Below are 27,583 nucleotides of genomic sequence, written 5' to 3' on the forward strand. Positions count from 1 at the left end.
AATCCCACTCCCCTTCCTGGGATGACCTGTGGGTTCTCTGTGCCTGTGCTTTCTCCTGGGCACAGGGGGGTGGGGGAAAGGGCTGTGGGACCTGTGGCTGCCCCACCCTGTCCCTGCCAGTGGGGCATGAGGGAAGGCAGCTGGGGGAAATGGCTTGGGGTCCCTGGACCCCGGAGGGAGGAGGATAATGGAGCGGGCAGCTCGGATTGTCACGCTGGTGCTCCTGTCTCCACCCGCGGGGGCTGTGGTCCAGCAGGAGCAGCTGTGCACTGAAACACTCGGAGCTGGGCACTGGGTACCCACACCAGTGGATTTTGGGGGATTAGTGCCAGCCTGGCCCCCGGGACTGAGCACCAGCAGCAGCCAAGGGCATCAGGTGCCACCCTGGAGCTGGGTCGGACCCTTTGTTGGGAAGCAGGTCCGTAACAAACACATTCTTGCCCCCAGGAAGGGTGGGAGCTTGTGTGCTCTCCCTGCAGAGTTTGTGGGGCTGGGTCACCACTGCAGGGTGGTTTCAGCAATGTCCTTCCCTCAGGTGAGCCCGCAGCCGGCCCCCTCTGAACCTTGAGCACAGAGGGTTCTGAGTCCCGGGAAAACTGTGTCCACATCCTAATGACTGGCTTGGGACAGAGGGCAGGTCCCAAACCAGGGTTGTTTCCTCAGCTTAGAGGGAGAGGAAAGCAGGTGATGGAGCAGAGCATCAGTGCTGAGGGCGCGGAGCAGCTGCAGGGTGGTCCCCCGGTGGAACAGGAGAAGGGATGTGGGACAGGCAGCTGCCCCAGGCTGGTGCTCCTGGGACTGTGTCCCTCCAAAGCCACGGGAATGGTGCTGGATTGAGGGGCTCTTTCCAGGAGGGCTGTGCTGGGGGTGGCTCCTGGTGCATTCTGTGTCTGGTGATGCTCGTTAGCACTCAGCAGAAGCAAACAGGGACAAATGTGTGACTGCAAAAAGCTGCCTCATAAATATGGATTGCGTGGCTTTAAATTCCTTTGGAGTGTCTTCCATGAACCCACTACACTGATTAGGGGCTTTGTTTCCTGTTCTTTTTGGGGACCTTGCATCTCCCAGATCTCATTTCATCTCCTCTGAGTTAGGAATTTATATTTTTGTGGAGCTGTGCAGCATGAAGAAAGAAAGTGCAGGAGAATCTACATGCAGTCCCCTTAACAGAGTAAAAAGGCAGAACAAATAACCCACCGTTAGTGGCTCTCGGAGAAAGCAGCTTCAGGAACCTATAGCCATTGTTTCCTGTGGTTAGAACCAGGGGCAGCGCAGCTGAGGCAAGAGCTGGGGTTGTGAGGAGAGGTGACATTGCTGGCTCCCGCACCCAGGATGCCAGTCAGGCTGTGAGGGCAGCAGCAGCCCCGTGCAGGTGTCCTTGCATGTGTGAGGGAACCTCCTGTGTTTTTGCCGTGTCCTTTGCCTGCACTTAACCTGCAGCACCGAGCTGGCACCGCCCTCTGGCACCGCCCTCAGCACGCTCTGCCTCCGTGCCTTAATGAACAGCTCTGTTACATGTGTTTCCTAGCAGGCAAAACAAACCCCGCCGCCTCCCTCCGGCCCCGCTAAAACACAGCGATTCCATTTGTGGTGAGCACGTAATAACCGAGGGAGCAGGGCTCCAGAACCCTGCCAACAGCAGGGCCCTGCTGTGAATGCACTCAGGGAGAAGGCTGCTCGCTAACCCCACGCTGAAGGCACCCACCAAAGGAACCGTGAGCACAAATTAACAGATGCAACACCTCCACACTGTAAAGTGTGTAATCCAAGGATCTGTGTGCCACTAGCACAGCCCCTGCTCACAGCGAGCATGAACACGTGCTCTGGGGAAGTGCTGTGTGCACAGGAGGCAGCAGGAGCCCGCCCAGAACTCCCACACAAATTGGGGGCTTGGAATAGATAAAAGGGGAGCAAGAATGGACAAAAGGGGAGCAGGAAGTGGAACCATTTCAGAACCAGAATCCCAGAATCCCTGAGGTTGGAAAAGCCCTCCCAGCCCATCGAGTCCACGCTGTGCCCACTGCCCACCTTGTCCCCAGCCCAGAGCACTGAGTGCCACATCCAGCCCTTCCCTGGACACCTGCAGGGATGGGCACTCCAAACCTCCCTGGGCAGCCCTTGCCAAGGCCTGAGCACCCTTTCCATGGAGAAATTCCTGCTGCTGTCCAACCTGAGCCTCCCCTGGCCCAGCCTGAGGCTCTGACCTGTTTTGCCACAAACTGAGCTCACGTGGCATCCACGGTTTGAGAGGAGGTTTTTGGACAAGGGACCAACCTTTGGGACCTGGCTCAGGAGAATAAAAACGGCTGACAAAAGGTCTCTCGGATACTCTTCCTCAAAAATGCTGGAAGAAACGTCCCAAGCAAGGTGCAGACAGGAAGGTGCCAGGAATTCCCACAGGGAGGGGGCTCTCCCGGCTGTCCCGGGCTCTGAGCAGGCGGGAGCAGCCTGGTCCCCTGCCAGCCCTGCCCAGGTGTTTGGGATCAGGCTGTGGGAGGACTGCACAGACAGGATGTTCCTGCCTTTGGGGAAGCAGAGGGAATCTCTGTGGGGCGCAGTCCCACGGGAGGACTGCCACAGGGGTCTGTAGGTACTTCTAACATATCTCGTTGTTCCTTGCCAAAAATACCAGGGTCTGTATCAAACCATCATTCCCAAAGTCCTTCTGGTTCAGCAGGTTAAAATCTCCCATAAAAAGTAAGATCTGAAGAGTCAGCAGGGGTGAAAATCCTTTGTGGGAGCCCACAGGCAACATCCTTCTCTGGTCATCTGTGCTGCTACTTCTTCTCCTAGAAGAAACTTTGAAAGATAAACAAAACCCTTGGAGAATCCTTTTTAGGTAAGTTGGAAACAGCAATAAATATAACCATTGGCAGGGATGGAACTGTGAAGTTCGACTCTCCAGGATCTGGTGGAACTGGGGCACGCCAGCATTGAGTAGATCATGAAGAATTATGCTTTATAATATTCTTGTACGCGCTCTAAGCGTGGGGGAAAGCGGATTTTTGTACAGTAAATTCCCTCGAACCTGGGAATGTTAGAGTCTTGCAAAGCCAAAGTAGATTTGCCTGCATCACATAAAAACTCTTAAGTTAATCCTTAGCCAAAATCTAAGCCTCTCTGTGGATGGCTAATGTAGGTTTGCCATAGGTTGCCATGTAATTGATACAGCAAATGGTGCATCAGGGAGTGCAGGGCACGGCTGGGCTGTTCTAGGGGCATGGGAGCTGCTCCTGGGATTCCTGAGGGCCCAACAGGGCTGCTGCCAGTGGCTTGCAGGTGGATTCTTAGCGAAGAGACATGTGGGGTATATCTCTGCATGTCTATAAATGTGCATTTAGAACCAATAATGTCAGCAGCCAGCTCCTTTGCTGCTGCCTCACGGAGCCCTGCCTATGAGCTACTGTGAGGATTGTCCTGGGCTCTCTCCATCCCTCCTCTGGCACTCCTGGAGTCTAATTCACAAAAAAAGGGGAAAAGAAGGCAAGTTTCCCTACCCTTGCCATGAGAGGGGGGGGAAGGCCTTTTTTCCCTGGAACAGGAACTCAGACTGATGCTGCCCATCTGAACCTTGTATTTTTTAATCTCTTTCCAGGCCACCGGTGCTCTTTGGAAGGAGTTTTTTTGGAAAGGCATTGGCTTTACAGCTGCAGTAACATTTCAGTTCCCTGCTCCTGCTCCAGCAGAGAGCTCCAGGTGTTGGAGCAGCTCTCTGGAATGTACTCTCCCCACGGCCCAGCAGAGCAGGTACCTTTTATGGACCCCTGAGACACGGGAGCTGCGGGGCCCCACTGGAGGGAGGTAAATGTGATGTGAGTGATGGTTCCTGGTTTCCTACAAGGCTGGCAGGAATGGAGCTTATTCAGTATTGCCACTCACAGACCACAGAGGTGCAGAACTATTTCTGTCTCCTCTGGGTGCTTGAGCATTTATGCTGGGTCGGGTGCTGTAGGCAGAAATTAACTAAAACCCAGTAAAAAGTGGTGCTCCAGGGGACAGTCCCTGGAAACACAGGAATCTCACATTTTTTCTTGTTCTCTCCTTGGGACAGTGACGGTCTGTGGAGAGCCCTGGGGTGCCAAACCCTGTTGGCCCTGCATTCCCTCTTCCATCAGCTGCCTGGAAACCCCTTCCCGGAATCTATTAGATCAAAATCACAAACTTTCCTCTTCAAAAAACTCCCTGTATCATTCAAATTAAAACTGCACCTTACTGGAAGTCGCTGGAACTGCTGGAGAATATTAAGATCAAATCCTTTTTCATGCAAGCTTATGGGATGTAAGCTCAACTGCATATTATTATTATTATTATTACTATTATTATTATTATTATTATTATTATTATTATTATTGAAGTGCTTGAGATAGCACGTATTTTCCCCCACCTTTCCACATTCATGGTTTGATTTGCTTGTTGGTTCCCCCTGGGCCATGCACATCCTATTAAGGGAGCATTATCCCGGCCCGTCCTTATTTTGGGATTTATCTGAAGGCAAACTGTGTTAAATTATGGTGCTGCATTATTAACAGGCCATATGGGCATCGGGCTGGAGAGAGAGAAGCTTAACAAGAACACAGGAAAACAATCTTCCAGATCCTTCCTTCTCCTAATACATAATCCTGAGTGCAGGAAAGAGATAAAATATTTAAATGGCTTGCTGGAGGGCTGGGAGGGACAGGATGTTGTTAAACTGCTCTGAGAGGGCTCCATGTCCAGCCACCACCTCTGCTGCTCTTGCCCAGCACTTGTTTAAGGCAAGAATAGTTTTTAGGTGTTCTGTGGCCTGACATAAGCACTGGAAAGCACTTTCCCCCCTGCCTTTCCTGTCAGGTTTATTCACTTGTCTGCTGTTACTTGCTGCAAAAACTGGGTGCAGTTTTGGGCAGCACAGTGTAAGAAGAATAAAAAGCTGTTGGAGAACATCCAAAGGAGGGAATGGGTAGAAGCTGAGCCCCAGCATTTGTGAGCTCTTGGCTTTAAAACCCTCAAAATCCCGGGACCAAAACCCACCACCTCTTTCCCCACTTTCTCCTGCAGGAACCCTGGCATGAAGCTGCAGTGACAGTCAGCGCTCTGCTTTGAAGTTCACAGCCAACTGGTTTTGTGTGTGAGGCAGCTGGTGGCACTAGGAGGGAATCAAATCGGCTCCCCGTGAAAGCACCGAGGTTGTGAAGGCGCTCTGGGGAAATGCAGGGAAATATTTGGGTGGAGGTGCGAGTTCCGGCGGTGCCCACGCCCCGGCTGCCAGCAGGGAGCTCGCTCTTGCTCCGCAGCAGCGCCCACAGGAGCAGGATTGCAGCGGCGTCCCTTTGCAGCTGAGAGGGGGCTCCTCATTTCCCCTTTCCAGCCTGGAATAACCCGTGTCACCCGCCCTGGTGTGGCATCCCCTCTCCTCCGCCGTGCTCGCCCTCAGACTGATACTTCTTCGTTAGGTTGTGTCTTCACCTTTCTATTATGAAGGCTGATCCCTCCTCCTCTGTATTAATTGCAGTTTTTGTCAGTTTTGCTGGGCAGACAGAGGAGAAAATAGGGTCTGCCTGGGTGTTTGTACTGGGAGAAGAGGCCCATAAACCCCTCAGCGCTGCCTGACAGGGATTCAAACACCGCCAGACCTTGTTTGGACACGGTTTCAGACCTTCTGCCCGCTGTCATTTCTCATCTCTCTGCTGTCCCGCTGACGCGGAGGACCAGGACAGCTCGGCCCGAGCAGGATCCATGTTCCTGCAGGCGCCTGGCGGTGCTGTGTGCCTGGGAAGCGTGAACAGACAGACAGACAGAGCCCCGCAATCTCAGGGCAGCACTAACTCACCTTGTTGGGGTTTGGAACAGCTGAGCACGACACCCTCCTCCTCCTCCCCCCCCCCCTCAGTGGGACTCTGGTTTTCCCCTCTTTCTCCTTTGTTCTGCTCTTCCCTTGGAAAGTTTAACACCCTCTTCCCTTTGTGCCAAGCCTTATCTATTTCTCGCCTCCCCTCACTGCCACTTTTTCTCTGCTTGCCTTGGAAATTCCTGCATTTCTGATTTTTCTCAAGTGGTAAATATTTCCTTTCTCTTTGTGTTTTTTTTTTTTTTTTTTTTTTTTTTGCTCTGATTTGTTTGTTTCTTTGTTTGGATTTGGGTTGCGTTTGCTTTTGGTGGGGTTTTTTCGTGGTTTGGTTTGTTTTTTTAGTGTTGCAGGCACAGAGGCTGCACCGTGTGTGCCTCCCCCTGCCCACCACGTCCCTGGAGGGCTGGGCTTTTTGGGGTAACCCCATCACCCTTCTGCAGGGCTTGAGGTCTCGCTGTGTTTCCAGTACATGGACAGGGCATTTCTGTGTGTCTGCGTTTCCCAGGTGAGTGGAATGGGCAGGTTTTGGGCTGGTGGCATCCAGCAGTCTGGAGAAGCACAGTGACTAACTCCCCACCTGTGTTCTGGCTCTGCTGCCTCCCTTGTTGGTATTTTAATGCCTGTGCTTTGTATTCCACCGCCCTGCTGGAGCTGCCCGTGACCCCTCCACCCCCGGGCTGATTCAATTGCTCTCTGTGCCTCCTCCCCGAGCTCTCCCCTCATTACAAACTCCCATTAACCTCTCCAGCCAGGCCTCCCTGGTAATCACTCCTTGCTCTGAAAGAGGCTCCATCCCCATCCCGTGCTAATTATTGTATTTGAGCTGGAGCTTTCCGTGCTTCAGGGAACCAACTGTCCATCTTTTGTGGGAGCAGTGGTAATTCTTTTCACCTCTGCTGCCACTCTTTCCCTCTTTTTGCGCTGGAAACTGGAGGGCAGGGAGCCTCACCTCGGGCTGTCTGAGCAGCTTGGGAACAGCCTGCAGCTCTGCTCTGCCTGCTTCACCCCAAGGCTGGCTGTCCACAGAAAAGCAAAATTAAGAACAAAAAAGGGTTGGAAATGGATCGTGCTTCCCCAGGGAGACGTGAGGCTTTCACTTGGCTTTGCCTCTGAGTTGTAATGAATTTGTGGCGAGGAACAGCTCGTCTGAGAACCGCTTTTAATACAAGAGAGAGAGCAACAAATGCCTTGTACCTTTAGTTCCACGTGCCTGGGACGTGTTAACAACAAGCACTGGAGCTGTTTGCTGGGCCGACTGGGTCCGTGCGATCCCAGCAGGGTTTCCAAGCTATTGTGGGTGATAATCAGGCAGGGAGCACGTCCAGCACGCTTCTCCCGCTTCCGTGGGGGCTGCGGAGCACCAGGAGAACGGTCCTTGGGCTGGAGCTGTTTGGAGCTTCCCAGTCAGCACTCCCTGAGCCCAGCCCGCAGCCTCTGCTGGCAGCTTCCCTGGGCAGCGCTTGGCACACGATGCTCCCCGGCCCCTGGTGCTCCAGAGGGAGGAATTTCCCTTCTCGTGGCTCCAGTTGTCCAGGAAAACAGGGAGGGGAGCCCCTGCTGTGTGCAGTGTCACTGGTCCCACTGGTGTGGGAAGGATGGAGCTGGAGACGGGGCCGTCCTGCCTGTAATAAATTCCGAGACTCAATCTGCTAATTACCATTTTATTGATTAACAGCAAGCGAGCAAGGCAAAGGCAAATACAGCGCTGGGCAGCAGGGGAGTCTCCGCTCCACCAACTGCCGCGGCTTCAGCCAGTTCCAGTTCCTTCTTATACAGTCTCTTTTCCGGTTGACGTGTCTTTTCTTATGGTATTCTGCGCATGTGTGACTTGTTGCTAGGGGGTCTTTTTCCTCCTGGTGGTCGCAGCGATGGTTGACCCCTCCTTATATGGTCATTATGCTCAAGGTCCTGGAACTAAAAGCTGGCTAAGCAAGTACAGATAGGGATTAGGCAAGCACATATTTGTCTCTGGCTTTTATCTAGATCTAGGCAGCTGGTTTCCTGCTACTTGATATTTAGTGAACAAAACATTCTGTTTCCTGCTACTTGATATCCTTCACACTGCCTGTCCCCTGTCCCCAAGGGCCGTGTGAGCTCCTGTCAGAGGAGCCGCAGCCTGGGCTGCCGGGGGAGCAGGCAGGGAAGTGTTTGCAGGGGGGCTCTGTTCCCTGCCATCACAGCAGGAATGGCTTCCCACTGCCAGAGGGCAGGCATGGATGGGAGATTGGGAAGGAATTGCTCCCTGGGAGGGTGCTGAGGCCCTGGCACAGGGTGCCCAGAGCAGCTGTGGCTGCCCCTGGATCCCTGGCAGTGTCCAAGGCCAGGCTGGACATTGGGGCTTGGAGCAGCCTGGGACAGTGGAAGGTGTCCCTGCCCATGGCAGGGGTGGGACTGGATGGGCTTTAAGGTCCCTTCCAACCCAAGAAGCCTTTTTGTGATTCCCTGACTCCATGATCCCTCTGTCCAGCTGGCGTTCATGCAAAGTGGGTGTGAAGTGACAGCAGGACAGAACTGACATGGAGTTGGCACGGGGAGCTGTGAGTACTCAAAAGGCCAAGCACTGGAAGATAAATCCTGAAATAGAGAGTGGTTTGTTGCTGGCATCAATTAAGCAAAACAGACTTTATTTTTTAAAAAGTCACAGCATTGACCAAGGCATCAGTGATCATGTACCTAATTTTGCATCATGTTGTGCTAACGCTGCATCAATAAAACTTCAGTGATTTCCCTGAAGCAAACCCATCAATATCTGGCCAAGCACTGGAAGATAAATCCTGAAATAGAGAGTGGTTTGTTGCTGGCATCAATTAAGCAAAACAGACTTTATTTTTTAAAAAGTCACAGCATTGACCAAGGCATCAGTGATCATGTACCTAATTTTGCATCATGTTGTGCTAACGCTGCATCAATAAAACTTCAGTGATTTCCCTGAAGCAAACCCATCAATATCTGGCGTGGTGCAGTGCCAGAGTCATGCATCAGCCTTCAGTGAGGGGCTGTGTGAGAATTTGTGACACATATACACAGATGGGCATTGCCCTCAAACTCCTGAGCTACCTTTCACTTAAATATCATTTGAGTTACACCCCAGGGGAGGAAACCAAGGACTTTGTAAGGGAGCCTTTCCTGCCTTTGGCTGGGCTGCAAAAGCTTTTCTCAGTGCAAGGCCATATGAAATAGGAAGCACAACCAATTAAAATGTGAATATAGCAAGTGCACAAAGTGGCAGTGACAGTAAAAGGTGACATTTTGGGTGCTGGGGACAGGAGTTCCTGGTGCAGCTCTTTTATGGCCCGAACCTCTATGCAAAACAGAGCAGGGAGAGGATGCTGCTATCCAAGAGGATAGTTGGTGCTCTGGGAAAGCAGGAGGACAGACAGCACTGCCATCAGACAGCTGCATTGCCAAGGGTTACCTGAGGAGCCCAGCCAGGAGGAGCCAGGACAGACAAACAGAGCAGGCGCCTCTTTTGAGACACTTTGGGAGTCTCATCTTCTGGGAAGGGATGGCTTCCAGAGAGAATTCCTAAGGCGGCATCCTTTACACCCGTGGCTGCAGCCATTCACCTGCTCCTGATGCTTTCCCGTTTATTTTTCATCCAAAGGCAGCTGTGACCCCGTGTGCCAAGATGTTCCACCTTTCCCAGAAGCAGCCCCAGAAGGGTGAGGGTGTGACACTACAGCTCAGCCCCAGGGTGCCTGAGGGGTTTGATGTCCCTGCTGCTCTCCAGGAGGGCCCCACTCCAGCAGATCAAAGAGACCCGAGGCCAGCAGTGACAGTTTTCATCACGCTTTTAAAAGAAGGATCATGTTATCACCTGATCTCAGGTGTTCAGCATCTCCTTTGATCCAGGGCACACTGAGAGATCCGAGGGCCATTCCTGCCTCCTTTCTTGGGTTCTAGCTGCAGTGCTGATCGATCTGGGGAGCTCTGGGCTAATTAAGCCCTCAGCCTGCGCTGCTTGGAAGCCAACATCCTGAGTGGGTTTGTTTGGGTGCTTTGCAGGAGGAGAATTAAGAAACGGCCAGGCAGAATTCATTAGAGCACATTTTGTTTCTCTCCCAGCTCTGCCTGACCCCGGTGCCTTCATTTGCTGCCTGGGTTTAGAAAAGCTGAGGCAGCCTGGTGTGAGGGTGGCTGAGTGGGAGGAGGTCTCTGGGAAACAATGAAACCAGGAAAGCTGAGGCCAAATTCCTGGAAATACAAGCCCAAGGACTCATCAGTCACGGTAAATATTTTGCAGAGCTTTTGCAGATGAATCGGTGCAACACCGGCTGTCTTTGCTCAAATAGAAACGTGGTTTGGGTTGGAGGGGACCTGGAAGCTCATCCCATTCCTGCCCCTGCCATGGGCAGGGACACCTTCCACTGTCCCAGGCTGCTCCAGCCTGGCCTTGGGCACTGCCAGGGATCCAGGGGCAGCCACAGCTGCTCTGGGCACCCTGTGCCAGGGCCTCCCCACCCTCCCAGGGAGCAATTCCTTCCCCAAATCCCATCTAAACCCACTATCTTTTATTTTGCAGCCATTCCCTGTGTCCTGCTACTCCAAGCCCCTGTAAACAATCTCTCTCCATTTGACTTGTAGGTCCTGGAAGGCTGCAAGTATGAAATCCTGATTATCTTTATGAGGAATTCGTGACTGAACGTACCTTCGGTGGTATTTTGGGATAATGAGAATTAATATTCATCAACAGTCGTAAATGAGAATTTGTAACAACAACCAAAGGAAAGCTTGTTTGAGATCTGTAATGATAATGTTCTTTCACAGCTGCTTTTGTGAGGGGGGAATAATTTAGCAGCACTGGAGCTGATGTTGACTCTCGGGTTTGTGGTGAAATTATGAAGTGAATGTTCCCTCCAGAGGACTCCAGAGCTGTTGGTGGGAGCTGGAGGCACGCTCTGGAGAGAGCCTGGAGTCTGCTGTGCTGCAGGATTGTAAATGGCTGTAATTTCACTGCACTGCCTCCATCCTGCCTGCATCCTATGGGAAACAGCATTAAGCAAAAAATAAATGATGTGATCTTTCTTTAAGCTTTAGGAAAATGAATTCATGCTAAAATGGCCTTATCTTTTCTTTTTTCCCCCTCCGTGTAACGTTGGATCCTATGTGATGATTTCTCCACAGAAACACTTTGGTTTTCCCTACTCCTAATGGGAAATTTCTGCAGACAGAAAATCCTTAAATGCGAGGAGGCCGGAGGCTGGTACCAGCTAAACAGAGGAAGATTAAGATCAAGTACAAAACCACGGTGTAACAAGGTAAGAGGCAACACAGCTTCAGAACAAAATACTGAGATACAGATTGTTTGGCACACTGCAGGGGAGGGAAGAGAAGGGGTTGGAAGTGAAGGGCTCTGCTTTTCCTCCCCATGCTCCTCCATCCCCTCCACCCCTCTCCAGCACATCCCTGTGTTTGTTCTCCTTGGAGCTGCACAAAAACTCTGTCACTGAGCGAGGACGATGCTGCAGAAGCCACCAAGGGAAGGAACCTGACCTGGCCGGTTTTTCACAAGAGCAATTCCCTGTCCCTGCTTCCCTACAGAGGGGAAACTGTGGGTTAATGACACCTGTGTCATAGGTTTATTGATATCAGTATTTTATAGAAAACAGGAATATAAAAATTATTTTATTATACAAATGTGGAAATGCAAAAACAAGGTAGATGAGAGTTTGCCATGGGTGTGAGCTGTTTCCCAGCCATTACCCATTTAATCTTTAATTTCATGATAGAAGCCAACACTCCTGATTTTGTCTAAGGCATTTGACCAAAAGGTAAATTTGGTTTTGTTTAAATCTGCCGAGGAGAGTGATTTTAGGGGCAGCAGTTTTTCAAGTCACTGGAGTAGAATTGGTCAGCGTTGCCAGGAGGAGGAACGCTCTCACTGCTGCTGGCAGCGAACTGCTGCAGTGCTTGAGGAGCAGCACGTCAGGGCAGAGGAGCTGTGGGACAATTCCCTTGTGTTTCCTGTGAGACAGCGCTCCCAGGGACAGGGTGGCCTTGTTGGGGTGGCTGTGCAGGGCCCTGAGCCGGACTCGGTGATCCCTGTGGGGCCCTTCCAGCCCAGGACATTGCGTGTTTCCCTGGGCTCAGGGGATGCCAGGAACAGCTGTGGCTGTGTGAGCCCTCCCAGGAGCAGTCAGAGGCTGCCTTGGATCCCTGCTGCAGGTGTGCTCCTCGTCTGGGGGCTGAGGGAGGGCTCTCGTGTCTCAGATAAAAGCAGAGCTCCCCCTGTCAGGGCTGAGCTCTCGGAATGGTCCCACATGTGAACCTGCACTGCCCTGGAGCTGCTGTGCCCTCCCACTGGAGGAGTTCCACACCTGGGGGCAGAGCAGGGAAGGAGGCAGGGAGAAGCTTTCTCAGCAGAGGGCTTGGACAGGTAACAGAGGCTTCTCTGGGCAAGCTGTGCCACTCCACCCTCCCAGGGAAGGATTCCTTCCTTAGCATCCATTCTAAGTCTACCTTTATTCAGTGGGAAGCCATTCCCTGTGTCCTGTCCCTCCATGCCTTGTCCCCAGTCCCTCTCCAGCTCTCCTGGAGCCCCTTTAGGCCCTGCAAGGGGCTCTGAGCTCTCCCTGGAGCCTTCTCCTCTCCAGGTGAGCACCCCCAGCTCTCCCAGCCGGGCTCCAGAGCAGAGGGGCTCCAGCCCTGGGGCAGCTCCGGGGCCTCCTCTGGACTCTCCAGCAGCTCCAGGTCCTTGTGCTGCTGGCCCCGGGGCTGGGGCAGCTCTGCAGGTGGGGTCTCACCTGAGCACAGGGGCTCTCCATCCGTTCTCTGCCCAGTCAGCATTTCCTCTGCCGAAATCCCAGTACAGGCTCTTGGCAAGCAGGTAAATAGGAAGTTTTGCTCTAATTCCCACCTGTGAAATCCTGCTGCAGCCACCGAGGCACTGGGGCTGTAACAGAAGGGCAGCCTTGCCAGTGGTTCTTATCTTCAATGAGCTGTCATGTCACACTTGTGGAAGTGCTGGGAGGGCCCTTCAGGATGGGCAGCCCTTCACAGCAAGAATGTCAGGAAGGCTGAATGCCAAACCCAGGCAGAAGGGCCACAAATGATCGGTTTTGTCCACAGATGTGAAACTTTTAATCAGATCAGCTCAGGCAGTGTCTGTATCCATCTGAGGCTGCAGCTCTGAGGCTTCAGGGAGTTGCAGCCTCTGAAGCTCTTTAGCCACTGTGTGCCTACAGAAATCCTACTTTGGAACAGGGTCCCTGTTTCAAGCCTGGAAAATGTCCTGCGTTAGCACCTCACAAAACACACAGAAGGTAAAACCAGGGAAACTGAATTTCCTGCACCACGTGTTGATCCAAGGGGGGCATCATCACTTTGTCACCTGTTTGGTAGGTGGGATTTAAGCGGGGTTGTGGATTCCCAGGGGAGCTGTGAGAAAGGGGGCCATGGCAGGGTTATCTCCTCCCCAAAGAGAGCAGCAGGGGAAGGAGAGCCATGAGGAGGGTGAGGAACAATCCCTTCTTGCTCCCACAGGAGGGGATTAACCGGAATACCAAGTGCCAAAGGGACAGGGAACAGAATGTCCTGAGCATGGGGACCTGTTTGGAGCCAACACACACCAAAGCAGCCCTGAAATGTTGTGTATTCTCTGCCCAGGCAGAGCTGGAGTTGCTCTAGGCCCATATTTTTAGGACATTTTAGGTCCAAATATAGAGAATAAAAGTGCTGCAGCTCTCACCTGCTCTGGGGAGCAGGAAGGGGAGGAGGGCAGAGCTGGGAGCACAGAGCAGGAAAACACACAGGTTGTACAGAGAAGTTGGACACTGACTTCAGGGGTATTAATTCCTTAATGTAGTGGGAAAGGGAAGGCAAGGGAAGGAGGAAAGGAAAGGCTAGATTTTGCCTGGACATAACTTGTTTTCTAACACACTGTTAGGATCCTGTGGCCGACAGTGAGCTGTGGTTAGCTACTCACAGGCATTTTTGATATTTCCCCATGATGAAATGACATGTTTGAATAGAGAGGAGAACAAATAATGAGATTCATCACTTGCCCCTTTCCTGTGTTTCAATTATAAACAAGCAGATGCAATTCATAACATTAAATAAGATTTCCCCTCATTTCCTTCCAAAAATGGTTTTGAGCAAGATAAGGCACTTAAATTTAATCCTTCCAAGAATGTACGAATACTGAATCCTTGGCTCAGACACAATCCCACCATGAATTTATATGGGAGCTTTAATGGGTTTGTAAATTAATCAATAACGTGGTTAAATTATATTTGCTCTGCTAATTATTTTCCATGTCCTGCAAATTAGAACTTCAGCAGTCTCTGAGAGAAATCAGCCCTGCTGTTTGCACCACGCTTGTGTTTACCTGCTGGAGTATTACTGAAGTGCCTGTTTATTGGTTCTGCTGGGGCTGGGAGCTCTTCCTTTGCTGTTTGAGTGGCAGCCACGGGGCTGCAGGGCCATGCCATGGTGGTTCCATTATTCTGTGTTGGCTGTGTCAAATCCATTCTCACAGGGAAATGCTGTGCTTTCATAGGCTCTCCTCACACTCCTCCTGGGGGAGAAGGATTTAACCCCCTCCTCCTCCCCCAGGAAAACCTGGGGACATTTTTGAGGATGGAAATGGATCTTGATTGGGCTCTTAGCCTCGTGAGTTTGAAGGGCACGGCTTCAAGCATGGGTTGGATGAGATGACACTCAGAGGCTCCTTCTGACTTGAATTACTCTGTGATTCCAGGAATCCGGTCATCCAAGGCATTTTCCCCACTCAGTTTTCCTGAAGCCAGCAGTGATGGGGGCCGGATGGCAGGACAAGTTTGCAGCAGGCAAAGCAGCAAACAACACCAAAAGGACAGATCAGGGCTCAGGGGGCCAGAAGCAGCAGGAGAGGTCCCCTGCCTTCCCCATTTTCCCATGTTTTCATGGGCAGCAGCCAGCTGCAGAGGTTGGGAAACTCGGTGGCTATGAAAGACAAACGGAATACGGAAAGATTTGTAGGATGCTTCTTACTCTGCCTTCCCCCCTAACCATGGTTTTACCCACAGAAACACACTCGAGGAGCGTAAGATATTCCCTGTAAATGGGACTTCTATCCCTCCTCTATCTCTGATATGCCAGCGAGCTGGCACATTTAGCACTTGTGCATTTGCTTTCTGCTTTTGAAGAGCTGTAAATGGCAAGGAAAAAGCTAGAGGAGGGAAAGTTCAGATGAATAGCAGCTGGCTTGTATTTCAGTATCTAGGCAGTTAAATCCTAAATTGTTCTTTTACTGTGTAACAAATTAGGTTGTCTCTTAACACGAGGAGCTCTATTTTACAGCAAAAGAATCCTCGTTTAAGGCTGGGTTTCTAGTTCCCGTGCTGGGGCACATTCAGAGATTAGGCTGAATACCTCATGCATACACCCATAGCTACAAGAATTTGTGAAAAGGATCTACTGTTCCATGTCTGTGTGGGGTCTGTTCTTAGGTTTTTACCTGTGGTTTCTGGTGTTCTGGTTTACACTCATTTCTTCACCTGGCATTTTCCAGGAAAGAAAGGTCGCATCACACAAGAACCCTTCAGTGAACAGTTCACCTTCTCGCCATAATTCTTAAGGGGTTTTTGTGGCTTTTGTGGTGGGCTTTTTTTAAAAATTATTTTTAATTTTTTATTTGAGATGACGTTTTTCTAAACTATTTATACAGGTATAGCTCTCACAGGTCTTGAGGCACCCATGCTTCCCGTTGCACTTCCTTCCATCTTAGGCAAGTTGCTGACTTCTGCAGAGGAAAACAATTTGTTACGTGGCTTATACCCCATCCTGAGGAGCTGAATGTGCAGTCCTTTAGGCACATGGATATCTCTGGAATCCTGCTCATTCCCACAGCTCGGTGTGCAGCAAGAGGAGTCTAGAGCTATGTATGTGTGGAGGTACTGGCAGGTTTGGGTCTCCTTTCTCCCCCTTAAACGGTGCGTTGCAGCTTTGGGTTCAGGGTTAATTTCTCCGTATCCTTTAGCTTTGCTTTGTCCCTGCATCCTGTCTCTGCAGTGCTCTCCCCAAAGCATCAGAACAAAAGTGCTTTTGGGAGCAGAGGAGAAGCCCTGTGGCACGGAGCTGGCTCTGCTTTCCCCTGGCACTGTGCCACTGAGCTGGGGTGGGATACTCCTGATTTCTGTACAACAGACCCAGGAGTGGCACCAGTGTCTCCCTGCTGGGCCTGCTCCATCCCTAGAGCTGCAGAACACAGCCACAGCTAAGGACAGGGCTTGGGGCTTTTCATTGTTTCTTCAGATAAACAGCTCCAACACAGAGCATTTGCCCCAGAAGGCACATTTATCCCAAGTGGCTCTCCCTGTCCCAGTTCTTCCAGAGGGATTGGGGCTCAGGCACTGAAGGGAATGAGAGCCTGCCTGTGCCTCCTGCTGCTCTGTGCTGCGGCTGGGGGCTCAGCCACACACTGGGGGCTCTGCTGCACCATCCCAGTGCACGCACACGTGGATGGGTAATGGCACTGGGGCAGCAGCTTGGCTTATTTGGGTGGCACCTTGGAACAGCTTTTGGGCTGTGTGGCTCTGCTTCTGCTTTGGGTGCATTTTGTATGACAAGCAGTAAAAAAGGGCTTAGAATTACACCATGGTATGAAAGCCTGGCCTGTTGCAATGAAAGGAGGAGTTAAGCGGCTGAGGGGTTTTGTTTTCTGCCTGAGAAAGAAGGGATAACAGTGAATAAAGACAAGATAATAATGGTTTAAAAGAAAAGCATTCACCAAGGGATTGATTTACTGTAGGCTTAATGGAGGGTTGCATGGAGAATTTACCCAGCAGAGGAAGGTAAGCTGAAACACATGAAAAAATATCCCTTATTTCAGAGAATAAACACAGCTCTCTATGTACATCCTAATTATCATCCTTTCAGGGAAAGTTAATATTTCCTTTGTAACCCAAACAGGTCAAACTCATTCACAACCTTCTTTCAGAGGCAGCAGACTCATGGCTTACAGCATTTTCCAGCATTGCACAGAGCACAAGAACTGTGCTGGTTGCTTGCCACAGGACTCTGTGGTGTGTATATATATATGTATACATACATATACACATGTATATTTGATTTTTTTAAAGGGTCTTTTGTACAACCAGGTCAAGACTTTTGCTGAAACCCACTCACACCAGCATAGTTTATAGAGATAAGGAACATAAACAACCATAGTATTCACTCCCATTAAAACAGGCTAAACTATATTACTCCTGTTAAGATCATGACCCCCCCAATAAGCAGCAATGTAAAGAAACCAAGCCTAGTAAAAAATAAGTAATTCCAGACAAATCGATTTAATGAATGACCCAAACCAATCAATAGTAGCAGTATTTTAATAGAATTTTGTAACCAATAATAAAGTGTAACTCCAGACCCACGGAAATCGATGGAATTTTGCCTTTGACTCAACTGGGAGCGTAATTCAATTTGTGGTGTTTAATGGAGAACAACAGTCCTGTTCTGGAGTTTGATTGACTGTTGTAAGTATTTTATTGGGAGTTTATGATGTGAAACCCTTTTTCCTGCTTAGGGACAAGAGCATTGATGTGGGGAATAAGCAGTATTGCTTTCAGAGATGAAACCGAGGGGGTCTGCCCTGTCCCCCTTCACTCGGCACGTTGGGCACTCGCGCACATTCCATGGAAGTGGAGCCTTTCCAGGTGCACCTGGTGCCCTCTGGGCCGTGTAAGTGGATGCCCACCCTGCAGGGCAGAGGAGGAAATGCTCGTTCGGCTCAGGTGGGTGAAGTTCCTCTAGAAAAGCTGATACCTCTGGACTGCTCCCTTGCTCTTTTGGTGAATAAAAGCGCCACAATTGTTCCTGAGAGCTGTTCCTGCAATAAAACCTCCAGAGGTGGCTGTTCTGCGGTGTCCCTAGAAGTATATCCCAGCCCTTAGTAGTCATTTTCACTAGAGAGGGTTTTCAGGCAGCTGGAACTAAATCTCCTGGCTGCAGAGCAAGGCTGCTCTGCGATTCCTTTCCCACAGTCGGCAGCTTTCCTTTAGCTCTGAAAGCTTTTCCTTCCTTCAGGACTGATCCCACCTGGCTTCTTGAGCCCCCCTTGCTCAGCTTCATCACCTCCAAATTCCTTCCTCTCTGTCACCCTCCTCACACTCCTCCCCACACTCATTTACCCCCTCTGGCTGGTTTTGGCTGCTTCTCCTCTCCCTTTCCAGGTTTGTTGCCCTGAACTGTGCAGAGTCCCAGAGAAGCTGCAGAGCACAGGGAGCACACTGCCTGCAGGTGGCCACAGCTCAGGTAAATGTTGTCAGAGCCAGGAGAGCCCTTCCCAGGGTGGGTGGGATGCACTCCACTTCATCATCCTGGCTGTGGGGCTCAGCCACTGACAGCACATCCCCAGCTGGGGCCTGGTGCAGATTTCCTGGCTGCAGTTCCTCCTTTGTTGTTGGATTCCTGAGGGGAGTAGGATGAGGCCCCAGAGAAATCCTTGGCTCCATCAGCAGCAGAAATCAGTGTCTGGGCATAGGGGTGTGATAGTTCTCCTTGCAGCAGAGCCTTTTGTTGTTTCACTGACTCGTGGTTCTGCCTCCACGTTGCATTCTTGGTACTCTGTGCCATCCCTCCAGTGTCTCTGTTGATTTTCCATGCTGAGCCAGGTGCTTTAATAAGGTCCAAATGGATTTGATTTTATCAACTTTTATTTTCTAGAAATGATACCAAACAAAACCTGAACTTATTTTTCACTGCATCCATGCTACATTTTGTTTTACTTCCCATTCACTTCTTCCTGAGGAATTCTTAAGCCTCGTCCCCATTCCCACCCCTAAGCTGTTCAGTGTGGTTAATAAGGAATAACGAGATCAGGATCAGAGGAGCTGTTCTCCCTGGCTGCTCCAGGCACTCTTACCTCCTTGGCAATGGCCTTGTGCAGAGATGCAGCTCCTCTCATCCTAATGATCCTTCAATTCCATCTTCTGCCTGCAATGTGAGCCCCGTTCCACACAACAGCACCAGGTTTCCTGAGACCTCCTTCTCTTCTGTTTTATCCTTATTTTAAAGTCAGTCTGCACATGTCAGACCGTTTTCCGTCTTTTTTCCTTTCCCTTCCCTAACTTCCAGCCCCCTAGCTCCCAGCACATCACTGGGGCAAACAGGTCACGTTATTGGGGTTTATTTTGGAGGTGAAAATTAAGAATGTAATTGCATTCAGGACATGGGCTTGGGAAAGGACAGAACCTGAGGGAGACAGGACTGGACAGGGAGGTGTCCAAATCATGACTAGGAAAGATGGAAAACCCCCTTTTCTTCATGGTTTGAGACCTACTGGTTTAGTTCCCAGCACTGCTTGGCTACTGGGAAGCTCTAGTTCAGAGGTGCATTATAATGCTGAGCTCCAAAACCAATCTTGGGAGGCCGAGCCTAATCTTGTTTCTGAGAGCATCAGCCAGTCTGATAAAAGCTATCACCTCTTTCTACAAAGCCTGCCTCTCACCTGTCTGTAGGCCATCGCTGCCACCATCTACCCTCTCTGCCTCTTTCACTCCACCCATTAAGGCATGCAAATAAAGCAGTTCCCCTGTGCCCCACGCAGTGACAGCCTAACTGCTGGCACTCCGGAGAGCAGCCAGTGCTGCCCTGGGAAGTTGCTGCATTTCCGACAGCTCAGTGTCAGCAGGGCCATCAGCAGCCCCCAAATACACTTGGAGGTGCTGTCTGTAGGCAGCAGAGTGAGGCAGCAGTTTTCTGTCAGCTTCTATCTCTGTCAGCTTGTTCTGCTCCCGTGTGCAGGCGGGGAGGTGACAGATTCCTTGTAAAAGCCTGAAGCGGTTTAGGTGGATTAAATACTCGGAGGAGTGTTTGATATTTGATTACTGTGGGGTTTCATTGCACTGCAAGCAGGTTCCTCAGTGTCCAGGGGACAGGATCCATCAGACGTGGAGCACCAGCAGGACTCCGGCCGTTCTCTCAGGCTGGGGATTTCGGGTGTGCTGGAGGAGGTGGCAGAAGATAAATGTCAGTTCTTTGCAATTCCAGCGTCAGTCAGGGGTCGCCCCGGAGCTGGAGTTGGAGGTGAGTGCCCAAGTGACCAGGGGAAATCCCTGTCTAAGGAGAGCAGGTGTTCCTCTCACCCCAAAATGTGCCACTCTTGAAGAGGGGGGGAAGGAGGCGCCCTTTCATCTTTTAACATTAAAAACTGAGAGTGGAAGCGCAGGCAGCAATATTAAAGGTAGCACAAATACAAAGGCCTCTGTTGGCTTCAGGCCATTTTCTCCTGAGTGTAAAAACAGATTCAAGATCACCTTTTGCCTCAGCAGCAGGCTGGAGATGCGGCAGTCAATCAAGATACCACAGGAAGCAGTGGAGCCATTAAAGTGGAGTGTGATTTTGTTGAGCAGCCCTCTACGGAGCCGAAAACAAAGTGGTTAACGCAGCAGGTAATGATTGGGGAGTGAAAACCACGAGCAGGAGGGAGCTGATGCCACTCACAGGCGTTTCCAAAACAGACGAACGCAGGCAGCCGCAAGCCTGCTCTCTGTCTGTGCACTCCCTGCAGGGTGGGCTGGCAGAGGAGGCTCCAGGTGAGCCCCCTGCCCACGGGAGGGATGCAGGGAGCCCACGGAGCCCCAGCCCGCTGGGGTCCCCCTGCCAGGCTCTGCCTCGGTAGCTGGGAGCTCAGAGACGTCACTGGGACTCTGTAAGCACTGACTGGAAGTGTGCCTTTGATAAATCTCCGTATCTGCCTGCTCCGGGAGTGTTACTGAGCCTCCAGCGCAGCTCATTAGGCTGCAGCACAGCCTCTGTGCTGCCGAGGAGAGCCCGTAATGAGCTCTGGCCATTATGGCTGTACATTTGTACAGGATTAAAGCCTCTTGCTCTCTCTATAGGTGCGTGTGTAGGGATAAGCACTCTGAAAGTCAAGGTACAGAGAGGTTATTCAAAGAGGAGTTCATCCTGCTTTCGGGGAGGCAACTCAGTGTTTACATTATTGGTGCCTGTAACTAATTAACCACTGAGGCTCGGTTCGGTTAATCCTGTGGACTGGGGATGCTCTGCTTCTTCGTTTTCAAGGGGCATCAGCACTTTAAGAGCCACAGAGGGAACAGAAGGTGGTGCCCCAGGGAAAGATTGAAATGAACATCCTGATTTGAAGGGAAGAGCAAATGTAAATCTGAGAGAGATCCCGGGAGAGATGAGGTGTAAAGGCTACGTGCTCCCTCAGTCACCCACTTTCCTCTTTGAAGGCAAATTTTGGGGTGGACATGTTTGCATAAGAACTGGTCTTGTCCTCTTGAGGCAGGGAAGCGTTCCAATAGCACAGCAGAGGGATGATGCACAGTGAGGAGGCTTCCAGCGTCTGGTCAGGGGTAAGCAGGCATTTCCTTTTGTTCCCTCCGTGGTATCTGCCCACCCTGGGAGAACTTCTGTGGTTTCTGCTCTGAGAGAGAGGTGCTGTTCAGGGAGGTTTGGGAATGCCTCAGCCGGCCAAGCCTCTCCTTCTGAGAGCCTTGCAATGGAGCTGCAGTTCTCTGGGGGGTACAGGGCTGTAAGAGCCCCCTCCAGGCTGACCCAAACACAGGATTTACTTGCAGAAGGTGGTTTTTTCCATAGATTAGTGAAGTCAGGGGCTCACTGGCATGGGAGAGGTTCAGGAGGTTTTCCAGTTCCAAGATATTTTTAATGTTTCTTTTTTTTTTTTTTTTCCCCCCGACCTGTCTCCTGTAGCTCCTTTAAACCTCTGAAGTTTGCCTTCAGATTCCATTTGGTGGTTTTCCTCTGCTGCCTCCTTCCCCTCAGGTTCCAACAACAGGAACCATCCTGCCACTGGCCCTGCAGCAGTCCCCTGGCTGTCCCCCTCTCCTGCTGACACCTGCACAGGATGTCACCCACCAAAGGCTCTAATTCCCACTCAAGATCCAGCCCCACTCGGCCATTTGGCCCTCCCTGGATGTGTTGCTGCATTTTAATCCTATTTCTCCGGGCAGTTCTCATCTTCTCTGCAAACCATGCCCTGGCGATTTTCCGCGTGGCCTCAACTGCTGACCCTCCCAGGGCATCTGAGGGAGAATTATTTCCCAGCATTCCTGATAAGGCAGCCAGGAGAATGGATTCGGGGCATTAGGCATGCTCTGTGCTCCAGCTGTGCACACACCTTCGGGAGCTGCCTGCCTGAAAATGTTGCACAAAGGGGTTTTCTGTTAGGAAGAAAAAGGCATTTAAATGCTGATTTTAAGAGGGATTTTCCATCATAAATTGATTTCTAGTTCTGGAGTTAAAATAAGAAGTCCAAAAAACAGTTTGGGGAATTCAGAGGTCAAAGAAGTCCAGCAAGATGGATGGAGACTGTACTCAAATAGTACAGGTCTTGTGTGCAGTGTTCTCCTAAAGGAGCAGTGTCCTGCCAGGGGAGGGAGCTTCTTTTAGACCCAGCTCTGAGCCCTGATTTCACCTCCACTGGGGCACAGAGCAAAGTGCCTCCAACTTCTGCATCACAGAATTCTTCTTGTCTGTCTGCAGTGATGTGAAACTCCTCTCCCTGTAAGTACAAACCTGATGGTGGATTGATTTCTGTGTTTCACATCTCAGCTGAAGACATTTTTTTCTTTCCAGATTCCTGGTTGTAGACGTGAAGCTCAATTGCCCAGATCCCCCGGGAGCATTTTCCATGTGGAAATGTAACATTAAACTGAATAATTTGCATGATCTGGCACTTCCTTCCTTCCTTCCTTCCGTCCTTCCGTCCTTCCATCCTTCCAAGGAGTAACTGGACTGTGGGTGGTTTGGGTGGACAATTCCCTTTCCATGGGTTCAGCTTTGGCTTTGAATGTGCTGTGTAGGCACCTAAGGCTGTAATTAAATTAATACCATCAAAGGCAATGTCTGATATTTCCAAACACACAGAGTCCACAAACAAACAACCCCAGACCATGCCTTTCTTTGAGAGCACTTCTGGGGCCTTTATTGTCTTTAGTGGGCCACTTTTTTTTTTAAAATTTCTGGTTTTTAACTGGTTCAAAGGGCTGGAGTAAGCAGCAGCACTCCAACTTCACCACCACCCATGAGCTGTCGTCACGCAGCACTGTCTCAGGGCAGGAGATGGAGGCAGCCAAAGCCCTACCACAGCAGCTATTCCTGGGCTGCCCGAGGCGGATCAGCCTCTGGAATGTGTGTTTGTCCAGGCTTGCAGGGATCTGTGGGAGGGACTCTGGGTTCGTGTGCTGTACTCCCTGTACACACATCAGACAAGTGCCCCCAGCCCCGCAGTGTCACCGGGTAAGAGTGCTGCTGTGGGACACAGTGACAACACTCTCCTCCTCGTTCACCCACAGAGGATCATCTCCTAACTGTGCCTTTATTCCTGATTCAAAAGCAGGAGCTGTGAAGCTCAGCCACTTCTTTGCTTTGCCTCCCTCGTGAATTTTGGAGCTGGTAGAGCGAACCTTTGATGTTGATTGGAATACTTGACTTTCCTGTACCTGTCTAATACCATGATTAGACTTTTGTATTTGATCAAAATGAGAAATCTACATTAAAGGGCTACACCAAGCACCTCCTGGCTTGATTTAAAGGAAAATAATAATCAGATGTTTTCCCAGGGCTGCAGCACTTAGAAAATAAGCCCCACTCCAAGACTCAAGTTAAGCTTTTGTTGTAAGAACAACTGTAATGACCCACTTTAAACAAGATTTTAGCAGACGGAAGTTCAGGCTTTCTGTACTGAATTGCAACAGAGCTGCAGTCTCGCAGTTAAGAATTGTTAGCCCTGCAATTAGGCACCTTTAATCGAATCCCTGCCACTTGCTTAATTCTAGCAGCACTTCAGCCACCCTGTGAGAAGCAGTGAAATCAGCCCTGCCACACCTCTCCCAGGCTGCCATTGGCTGCAAACCTGTCAGGCTTGATGGGCTGCAGTCAGAGGGGATTTCAAAGCAAATAAATAGCAGGGCCTTGGAGCAATCAGGAATGATTTCCACCTGTTTGAACTCCTGACTGGAGCAAGCCTCTCCTGAGAAACCCAACCTTGGAGCGAGCCTCTCCCGAGAAACCCAACCTGCTGCATGAGGAAACGGCCAGAGACGATACTCCTTCTCATGGTGTCCACGATTTCTGTGAGTAAGTGACTTTGGCAGCCCCTGGGCCAGCAGCTGGAGCAGGTTTGGGAGCAGGTTTGGGAGCAGCATGGCTTGCTGCGTGCTCCAGATCACCGGGCTGATTTTCGGCGGTGTGGGCATGGTGGGCACCCTGGCAGCCACGGCCATGCCCCAGTGGAGGGTCTCTGCCTACGTGGATGGCAACATCGTGGTGTTTGAGACCATCTGGGAGGGGCTGTGGATGGACTGCATCAGCCAGCTGGGCATCAGGCTGCAGTGCAAGTTCTACGACTCGGTGCTGGCGCTGCCCCCGCCGCTGGAGGCCTTCCGGGCCCTCATGTGCGTCGCCGTGGGGCTGTCCATCGTCTCCTTCCTGATGGCCATTGTCGGGGTCAAGTACACTCAGCGCGGCAAGGAGGGTCCCCAGGGCATCAGCATCTTCATCCTGGCAGCTGGTGTTGCCTTCCTCCTCACGGGCAGCCTGGTCCTCATCCCGGTGTCCTGGACTGGGGGCAGCATCATTCGGGACTTCTACGACCCCGACGTGCCCGTGCCGCTGAAGCGGGAGCTGGGAGCCGCCCTGTACGTGGGCTGGGGCAGCAGTGCCCTGCTGCTGGCCGCAGGAGCCATGTACTGTCACTTCTGGTGCTGGGCTGACACGGCCACGAGGCCCAGGTACCCCTCGCTGGCCCGGGCCCGGCTGGCCAGGGCAGGAGGGCCGGCCCTGGGTGTCCATGCCTACGTGTAGGGGCTGCCCGTGGCCATGGAGCCAGGGAGTGCTCTGGGCTGTACAGGACCTTAGGGATCATCTCGTTCCAGCCCCTGCCATGGGCTCGGACACCTTCCACTGTCCCAGGCTGCTCCAAGCCCTGCCCAAGCTGGCCTTGGACACTGCCAGGGATGGGACATCCTGTGATCTTCCTACTTGACGTGTGCTGATTGACTCCTTAATTTACTTTCAGGCCTGTAATGGAGGAGTAATTTTGTTCCCTTGCTGTTTACTGTTGATGGGGATATCTGCTCTCTAACAGCCTGGCAGGAACTGTTCTTACACGGGTGTTTGGTTAGAGCACAGTCCCCATTTATTTGGGAATGAGGAAAGGTGTGGGGACAGTGGCAGTCAGGAGGCTCTCCGGGAAGATGAACAGCCTGTGCTGGGCTGGAGGGAAGGAGCTGCTGTGCAATATCCCACAGCCCTTCCCAGACCCCCGAGGTGCAAAGGGAGCAGGGCATTTCCCTCTGGAGTGGAGTGACTGTAAGGAGTGCTCTGGGGGAAGCGTGGGGCTGGCAGCACGGCTCAGTGAACGGAGAAGCCTGCAGCAATCCTGCTGCCAGTCCTGCACAGGGATGTTCGTGCTACCCCAGCAGAGGCCTCTGGGATTGTCCTTGGCATTCTCTGGTGCTTGTGGAGCTGGTGCATCCTCCTCATCTCCTCTGCAGGGCCCAGAACAGTCAGATTTTTAACCACTTCCCCAAAATGTGCCGTGAGAGTATTGGCTTCCTGCTGTTTGCCACCCCTCATCTTCCATGGCTTCTCCTGCTCTGCAGGCAGCACCTACTCCTCTGCAAAGCCCTAGCCTTGCTCTGGCTGTTTTGTGCTTGCCAGGCTGATTTGGGAATGCGGCTGGAGCAGCCTGATCCTGTCTGTCCATCCTGCAGGATCCAAGAGTGTTTGCAGCTGGGCATTTTATTATTCCCAGCTGAAAACCTTGGAATCTGCATCTGACGGTGTCTGTGGCGTTGATAAGTGCCCAAAGCAGGTCCAGCTCAGAAGGGTTTTTCTGGTTCTTTACCCAGCAGGGATGGATGGCAGCATTTAAGGGGTCATTTCGTGGCCCAGGGCTCAGCCTGAGCCTTTCTGTGCCTGTGGCTGGTGCTGTGACAAGGCTGTAATGGCTGCTGGGGCTGAGGAGAGCAATGTCTCTGTGTGCTCATTTGACTGCTCAGTCTGAAAGGGAGCATGGAAAGGTGCCTGTAATTAAAGAAGCCTTTTATTAACTTGGCTTCAGATGAACTTAGATGAGACAGTGCAGTGCTCCACAGAAATTCATTACATGTATTCACTCATGAGCATTTGCATTGAGGACAGCCAGCTCAGATCTTGCAGTGGGAATTTTCTAGGCACCACAAAACAGGTGTGATGTGTCCAGCTTGTCACTTGAGCAGTCGAATCAGCACTTACTAATTCTAGATGAAAATTGAAGAAAACAGTCATAAATAGGTTTTCTAGCACTAAGCCATATATTTTTTCTGTTGTCTTATGAAGTCTGTCACAGCAGCTGTCACTGACAGCTGATTTCAGTGGAGTCATTCTGGTGTCTTTGGTAATAATTTCCTCTACCCTGAGGACCTCCACCTCCTATTTTATTGTATTTTGATCCTATAATGCATATTTTGTTTAATATGGAACTATTTGGTGAGTAAGCCAGAATTGCAGGTTTTGGAGTAATTTAGACATGACATTTGTGATTAACAAAGCAGAGGATGAAGACATTTGCAATGCAAATTTGATACATATTTATGTGTAGGTAATGGATTTAAATGATGATGGATTCAGTGTAATGCAACTTCATGCAGATGTAAGTGCTTAAGAAGTAATTAAGTACAGTTTTCTATAACATTAATTAGAGGCTCCTGAATGCTTCCACTATCAGTGGGCCCATCTAGGAATCACATTGGAACTGGGTGTGCCATTTGCACTGGTAACTTCATTTTCAAAGAGCGGAAAGATAAAACTGCTTTATTTGAGCATTTAACATCAATTTCAAAGAAAACCTGAGCTTTTTATGTCTGACATTAACACCTGATGACTACATATTGCCCCATTTCTCTCTTTTACCAGTTGATCACAAGAGGAGCCCAAACAAAGTCTCTGAGCTCAGACAACCCAGTGCTCGTGTGTGGGCTGGGAATCCAACCCTGATTCCGAGGGTAGAGCCAGGCTGGGTGGTGCTGGCACATCCGGGGTTTGAGTGGCACAAATGGGGATTGCTGGTGGTGTGATGGAGCATTTTAGGCTCTCAGGAGTCTGTGGCACTATCACATCTGAGTGTGGTGCAGGAACAAATATCTCAGGAGGAGCTGATCTGCAGGAGAGGTAACTCAGGGGTTGCCTCCTCCTGCTGAGCCAAACTGAAATCCCACATTGTGGATTCTGGTGGGGAAAAGCCCATTTAGAGGATTAGTGGATGTTTTGTCTCTGTGTGCAAGGAAGGCATTTGGCACTGAATGGGTGCATTTGTGCCTGCTAAGGGATGCAGAGTTTTTCCTCTTCCTTCCCCTGCTCAGATGCTCTGAACTGACTCGGGAGCTGCAGTTTGGGAGCGGGAGCAGGAGAAGGGAGCTGTAAGAGTTCAGCAAAAAACCCTGCAGTTGAATTTTAAACTGAAGTGCTGCTGTTGATGAGTTTTCTGAGGGTAACAGGCAAAGTTTGGCTTGAGGGGAGTGATGGAGGAGCTGGGACACATCCCTGTGCCCAAGGCTGGGTTATATCCAGCCAGATCCTGTCTCCAGGAACCCCGAGTGTCTGAGGGGATTCTTGGAGCTTATTTGGATGGCTGAACGTGTCCTTCTGTGAGACAGGTGAGGAGAGGCTGCTCAGGAACACGAGTAGAGCAGCAAAGCCTTTTAGGGAAGGGGGGTCCAGGAGGGCCCTGGAGGAAGAGCTTGGTCACACTCTGTGGTGGAGGAAAGAGGGTGGGAATAATCACTCCAGACTGCACTTTTCTCT

At 51.0% G+C, this 27,583-nt stretch overlaps 1 protein-coding gene across 19 annotated transcripts in view; it reads left to right on the top strand.

Moving 5' to 3' along the window:
• LOC116436998 (claudin-17-like) overlaps positions 1-26,829 on the top strand; it is a 35,791-nt gene extending 8,962 nt beyond the window's left edge. For 2 of the 19 annotated variants that reach the window (XR_004237146.1, XR_004237145.1), the window contains exons 3-7: positions 10,952-11,085; positions 15,474-18,061; positions 19,664-19,834; positions 20,080-20,199; positions 22,373-22,634. Coding sequence is in view for 9 of the 19 variants with exons in the window: in XM_032094457.1 (XP_031950348.1) it covers positions 15,690-15,699; positions 17,334-17,541; positions 17,980-18,061; positions 19,661-19,834; positions 20,077-20,199; positions 22,373-22,441 (666 nt within the window). In the remaining 10 variants the exon portion in view is untranslated. Of the gene's footprint in view, positions 1-2,132; positions 2,840-3,595; positions 3,748-4,051; positions 4,279-5,037; positions 6,333-9,892; positions 10,056-10,296; positions 10,484-10,951; positions 11,086-15,473; positions 18,062-19,660; positions 19,835-20,076; positions 20,200-22,372 lie in introns of those variants that run through there. The other 17 variants (XR_004237136.1, XR_004237137.1, XR_004237139.1 and 14 more) reach the window with 17 other exon arrangements.
• The last annotated feature ends 754 nt before the right edge of the window (positions 26,830-27,583 follow it).

Source organism: Corvus moneduloides, chromosome 2 (assembly GCF_009650955.1).
Source record: "Corvus moneduloides isolate bCorMon1 chromosome 2, bCorMon1.pri, whole genome shotgun sequence".
NCBI lineage: Eukaryota > Metazoa > Chordata > Aves > Passeriformes > Corvidae > Corvus > Corvus moneduloides.